This window comes from Terrapene carolina, unplaced genomic scaffold, assembly GCF_002925995.2.
Source record: "Terrapene carolina triunguis isolate 2854851 unplaced genomic scaffold, T_m_triunguis-2.0 Scaffold89, whole genome shotgun sequence".
Lineage (NCBI taxonomy): Eukaryota > Metazoa > Chordata > Testudines > Emydidae > Terrapene > Terrapene triunguis.
Genome location: NW_020664440.1, coordinates 28,496,797 through 28,502,836, shown reverse-complemented (window position 1 = coordinate 28,502,836; position 6,040 = coordinate 28,496,797). Strand labels below are relative to the sequence as shown.

Sequence of the window (6,040 nt, the reverse complement as noted above, 5' to 3'; positions counted from 1 at the left end):
ACCAATCCCCAGACAGATTTTTGCCCCAGATCCCTAAATGGTTCCCTTAAGGGCTGAACTCACAACCCTGGGTTTAGGAGGCCAATGGTCAAACCACTGAGCTATCCCTCTGCCCATATACACCACCGAGATCCAGAGTTAGGAACAGAATGCACAGGGTGGCTGCTTGACACCAGGAATTGGCAGGGGGGAACACAGTTACAACAGGCTGCATGAAGTTAGGTGCTGTGATGGGAGGGTCATGCCCAAATCTCTTTCCCCCCCCCACCCCTGCTTCTCCCTCTCCCCTCCCAGAGCGGAGAATAGAACACAGGTGGCCTGGCCCCTAGTGTTCTAGTTTCCAATCCTGGATGTGGAAGGGGAGTAGAAATCCTGACTCCCAGCCCTCAGCTCTAACCACTAGACCCAACTGCCTCCATATAAACACCACCCCAACAATGAGTAGTGAAGGCAGCATATTTTAGACAGAAACTGACAATTTTTCAAAATTGCCATATTTTGAAGAGATCTCAGTTTGTGACACTGTTTCCCAGGAAACACTCCGGCTCTGATGCTGCACTCTATAACATGCTAGAGGACTCGATGGGAAGTGCTGGGCATGGCAGGATCAGGGGCAATCTCCCAGATATTGTTTATATTCCTTTCAAAACACTTTTAGAAGGGTTTTTCTTCCTAACCCCATGTTGATGCTTATAAAGGGATTTTTTCAGCAATGAAGAATTTGACTATGGAGAGTTAAGAGTGAAACTTCATTGAGCTGTCAAATGCACATAGTGAACAATCTGGGAAGAAAAGAAAAAAAATACGTATATTAGTTTGATTCAATTCCTTCAGTTCTAGTCATCTTGGGCATTACTTTTAACTACTATAGGTCCAAAAGGCGCAAGGTCACACAGCTAAGAGAGCAGGTGAACTGTTTAAGATGGGTATTGTATTGTGGAAAGCAGCAACTCTGAAAAGGACATAGGGTTCATGGTAGATAACCAGTTGAACATGAGCTTCCAGTGTGACGCTGTAGCTAAAAGGGTGAATGTAATCCTTGGATGGATAAGCAGGAGTATCTCAAGCAGGAGCTGGGATGGGCTATATACAGAGGTAATAGCATTACTGGATACTGTGTCCCGTTCAGATGGCCACACTTCAAAAAGGAAGCTGAAAAATTGGAAAGAGAGCTACAAGAATGGTTTGAGGTCTGGAAGACTTGCCTGACAGTGAGTGCAATCTATGTCGCTTATACAGGAGAAGGTTAAAAGGTGACTGGACCATGCTACATGAGGAGAAGATTCTTGACAGCAGAGGGCTCATTAATGTAGCAGATAAAGCTAGAAGGTGATCCAACAGCCGGAAGCTGGATATTCAGGCTAGAAATGAGTCTGGAAATGAGTCTTTAAATCAAGATTAGACATCTCTTTCTAAAAGCTACACTCTAGCTCAACCACCAGATCTGGGCTGGATGCAGGAATGGCTGTGACGGATTCTCAGGCTTGGGTGATGCTGGAGGTCAGAATGGATGGCCAGGCCTTGGAATCCAGATCACTGCGTTCAGTTTTGGACACCCCAGCTCAACAAGGATGTACCAGAATTTGAGGGGGGGTTCAGAGATAGGTTAGCAATAGGCACCTGGGGCGGAAAAAAAACTCTCCTGGGAAGAGATGAAATGACTGGGATTGTTTGTCTTACAGAGAAGATGAAGAAAATGTTACACGATAAAAGTATATAAAAGAATGACTGGGATAGAGAATGGGGATGGGAACCTCTGTTCTCCATGTCTCGTAGCACAAGAGCAATGGGAATTTCAGAGAAACTTCAAAACAGATCAAAGGACATTCTTTTTCACGTAATACACCATCAGCCTCTGGAACTCATTGACACTTGACACAGCTGAGTGCAGGATCCCAAAAGAGACTGGGGGTTTATAAGGATAATGACACTGTCCAGGGTCAACAGAAAAAAGAACAGGAGTTTTGGAATCCTCCCATCCTCTAAATATTGGGGGAATCCACCCCGAATCAGGTTATTCCACTGCGAAGTAAGAGATTTTACACCTCTGCTCGTGGAATTTTTCCTATGCTTGTGGAATTGTTTAAGTGGGAAGGCTGTGAAGAGTATAAAATAAAAATACCCTCTGCAAGTTAGTTACAGATTTAGGTCAATGCCCCACAGGATTCTATTGGATCTGACAGGAGAAATCTTCGCAGAACTTGGGAGGGTGGCAATATAGACATATAAGAGGTTAGCATGTTAATACAGGAGTATGTCTGGAAAAACACATGCTGTTTGGATTTCACTGGAATAAGACATTTTTCATGCTAGAGCTTGGTTTTGTCCCAACTCTGGCAGCACTTCACTACAGCCAACATTTTCTGTGTGTCTATGTCATTCATTATAAATCATAATTAATACACAAATAGTGTGATTAATTATATATTGATAAAAGAGGGCCCTGGGAGTCAGAACTCCTGAGTTCTATTCCTGGCTCTGGGAGAGGAGTGAAAAGTAATCTTTAGAGGAGAAGGGGCTTTGTACTGCCGTCCATAACTGTAGCATCGGAGGCATGGAATCAGGACTTGTTGGTTCTCTTGCCAGTTCTGACAGGGGAGTATGGCCTTCAAAAATCTCTGAACCTACTGGAAAGATCAGAGGAGTAGGAGTCAAGACTCGAAGATTCTGTCCCTAGTTCTGCCATTTGACATGTGACTATGGACAAATTTCTTTCCCTCCCTGTGCCTCAATTTCTCCATCTATAAAATAAGAATAATACTAGTGACCTGCCTGGGATTGAGGCTTCATGGAGCTTTGAGATCCCTGGATGGGATGTACAAGGCATTACTATCTACATCTTTTTTATTATTCACTATTTGTATCATGATAGGGCCTAGATTGATCACAGATCAGGGGTCCATTGTGCCAGACAACAGACAGACCCATACCAGGATCAGGGAGTCTCCCCACTGTGCCAGGCACTGCACGATGAGAGACAATCCCTGCTCAAAAGAGCTCACAGTCCAAGTATATGATGAGAGATAATAAGTGAGTAGGAAGAAAGGTGCACAAGGAATCATCTGTGTTTATAGGTACCAAGGACCACTCAGAGGCTAGTGCATCCCTGCAGCACACATTCTCACCCAGGCCAACTCTGGTTCTCAATACAGTTCTACAGTTACATGAGATCATTCTGATTCTGGGGCAGTGCCCTGGGTATTACCCAGTGTCTCCTCCGCCCAGTGTGTGACTAGCCCCTGCCTTCAAATGCTGCCCTGGGGTCCTCGATCATAACCTAAAGTGGGGGTGGTTATCCCACACACTTGGGGCACCCCATGCGATCAGGAGATGGGAAGGCAGCTCCAAAATGACAGGCCAACATTTCCTTCCCTAGGGAGCCTAAGACTCAAACCTAGAGAATGCCAAGGTCTCGAGATGACCAACCACCCTCACAGTCTGGGTTCAAGGCCTCTACAAGGAAAGAGGGGCACAGCTCCACGTGGTTACTGCCCCATCACACTCCCCGTTCCATCTTCCATAAATATCCCAACCTTATCCCTCTTCCAACTAGGGCCCCCTATTGGCCCCTCCTTCAATCCTCCTCATTGGGCCCATCTCTCCCTCCACCCCATCTCTTCATTGGCCCCAACCCTATATCCTCCTTAGGATCCCTCCCTTTCCACAGGAAGCACCATATCCCCACATGTCCCACCCCCTCTTCTCCAGCTATCCCACATCGTACTCATATACCCTCTAGCCCCGCCCCTTTAAGCCACACCCTCTTCCAGTTAGCCCCGCCCCTCACTTACGCCATTCATCTTCGTTGTCCTGGTTGCGACGCAACACGGGCAGGCGGCAGCCCTCGGTTACCTCCCCCTGCGGGCGGGATGCAAAGCGGTTAGCGGGGACTCCCGGGAATCCCGCCCCCACCCTGCCGGACACCACCCTCCAGACCCCACTCACCACCTCCGCCATCTTGGATGCTCGCCGGGGAGCGCGGCCTTCTCTTCCGTTCCCCGCGCCGGGACACTTCCGGGATCGCGTAGGGTCCCTTCCGATCTGTCATAGTTACTTCCGGCCCACTCAACATCAGCTTCGGTAGCGTTTGGCTCTGGCCCTGTTCAGAATTACTTCCGGGAGTATGAATGACTCCTTCCGGTCCCGGCTAGGCCCCAGTCCGGGGCTGTTCACGGCGCTCGCCTGGCTTGGAAAGGGAATCTGAGGAGCCGGCGGGGCCAGTGTTAGGGAGCGAGGCGTAAATGGCAGCAGCGGGGGATTGACCCAGGCACCTGGGCAGCTAGCTGGACTCATGGGAGGAAGTCATATGACACCACGAGGCCAGTTGAGGGCCCGGCAGCGTGTGTCGAGGGGTCCCCGAGGTTCGGCTCCTCACCCTCCCCTGGTTCTAAAACCTCAACCCCGGGAGAGGGGGAGCCGCGTGAAACGTGTCCCTGGAGCCCCCGAGCCCGACACCGCAACCAGCCAGCCTGGGCCCACTGCGACCTGACTTGAAGCCACAGAGACTCGTCTCAGGGGCTGGGAGCCAGGGATCAGGAGTTCAAGCTTCGCCCATTGTTTGCTGCTAATATTTCCATCCGCTTCCCAGCCCTCTAGCTAGGGGAGGTGACTAGCATCATTTCTATTGTACAGGTAGGAAGCTAGGGGCACTTAAAGCGAAGCTGGGAATAGAGCCCATCTCTCTAAGGTGGTGTGGCAGCGTCTCCCTCCATAGCACTTACGGTGGCACCACTTGCCTTGCCTCAGTTTCCCCAGGGTTCTTTAATCCCCTTTTTTGGGGCTTTCCAGGTCTGTCTTTTAATCACCCTTTTATTAGGAGTTCAGCCTCAGAGAGGCTGTTGACAGGCAATCTTTTATCTCAGCATGCCCAGGACCAGGGGCCCATTATGCAAGGTACTGTACAAACACAAAACCTACCTCACGATCTATAAATCAAGAAATGACAGATGGATACAGCCAGACAGGAACAATGAGACAATCCTGGTCTGCATGCTGGGCATTGCGTTCACAACACCAACAGCCTAAACATCATGCTTTTTGTAGGCATTGTGACATAGTGGGGATTTTCCCTTGTTATGTTGTATGTGAGCCTATGTGACTCTTACTGTTTTGCATGAATGGTCTGTGTGCTTCAGTTTCCCTGTGTATTGCACCAATGTCTAGGTTGCGGGAATAAGGGTGTGTGACTTTTGTGGGAGTTGCTCCAGCTGCCTGCACGGATGCTATGGCCGCCCCTTTGTAACTTGAGAACCAGAAGGGGGATGTGATCAGGTGACTCTTGGCCCAGGAAGTGAGACAAAGGCCAGAGGAGGAACAACGGGCAGGGCAGGGCAGGGGCCAGGCAGCTGGAAGCGAGTCAGTCTCGGCTGGCTTAGGGCACAGAGGGAGGACCAGAGCCCTGGCTCTGGGCTCCCCTCCTCCCAAGATGGACTTCGCTGAAAGTCACTGATTTCTGTGCTAACAAGTTCTGTCCCACGCTGTGTTCCTGTCGACTAATAAACCTTCTGTTTTACCGGCTGGCCGAGAGTCACATCTGACTGCGGAGTTGGGGTGCAGGGCCCTCTGGCTTCCCCAGGAACCCTGTCCAGGTGGACTCGCTGCGGGAAGCACACGGTGTGGAAGGGGATGCTGAATGCTCCGAGGTCAGACCCAGGAAGGTCGAAGCTGTGTAAGCTTCTTGTCCTGGTGACAATATGCTCAGAGAGAGGAGGCTCCCCCAGAGTCCTGGCTGGCTTCATACGGAGTAGTTCCAGAGCATCGCCCCGGTGACTCCGTGACAGGCATTCCAACAAAGGATAGTTTGAAGGAGGACAATGAGATGGCTCTGCGGGTATTTACAGCGAGCTCCTCACAAACATAAGTGATAGCATGGGAGAAAGGATGAAGGGGCTGTTGACAAATGTAACAAGTGAGCAGTGGATGCTGCCAGTACAGTCTGATTGGGGATGGGAATTGGCTTCTTTATACTAAATGAGAGATCACAAGTGCTGGAACTAGGGGTGCTGCTGCATCCCCTGGCTTGAAGTGGCTTCCATTATGT

The 6,040-nt window shown here is 49.8% G+C and overlaps 1 protein-coding gene across 2 annotated transcripts in view; it reads right to left on the bottom strand.

Annotated features, from left to right (window-relative positions):
- KAT5 (lysine acetyltransferase 5) overlaps nucleotides 1-5,104 on the bottom strand; it is a 13,993-nt gene extending 8,889 nt beyond the window's left edge. For both annotated transcript variants that reach the window (XM_024217792.2, XM_024217793.2), the window contains exons 1-2: nucleotides 3,946-5,104; nucleotides 3,792-3,858 (exon numbers count right to left, since the gene is read on the bottom strand). In XM_024217792.2, the coding sequence (XP_024073560.1) occupies nucleotides 3,792-3,858; nucleotides 3,946-3,957 (79 nt within the window). In that variant the 5' untranslated portion in view covers nucleotides 3,958-5,104. The remainder of the gene's footprint in view (nucleotides 1-3,791; nucleotides 3,859-3,945) is intronic.
- Nucleotides 5,105-6,040: the final 936 nt, after the last annotated feature.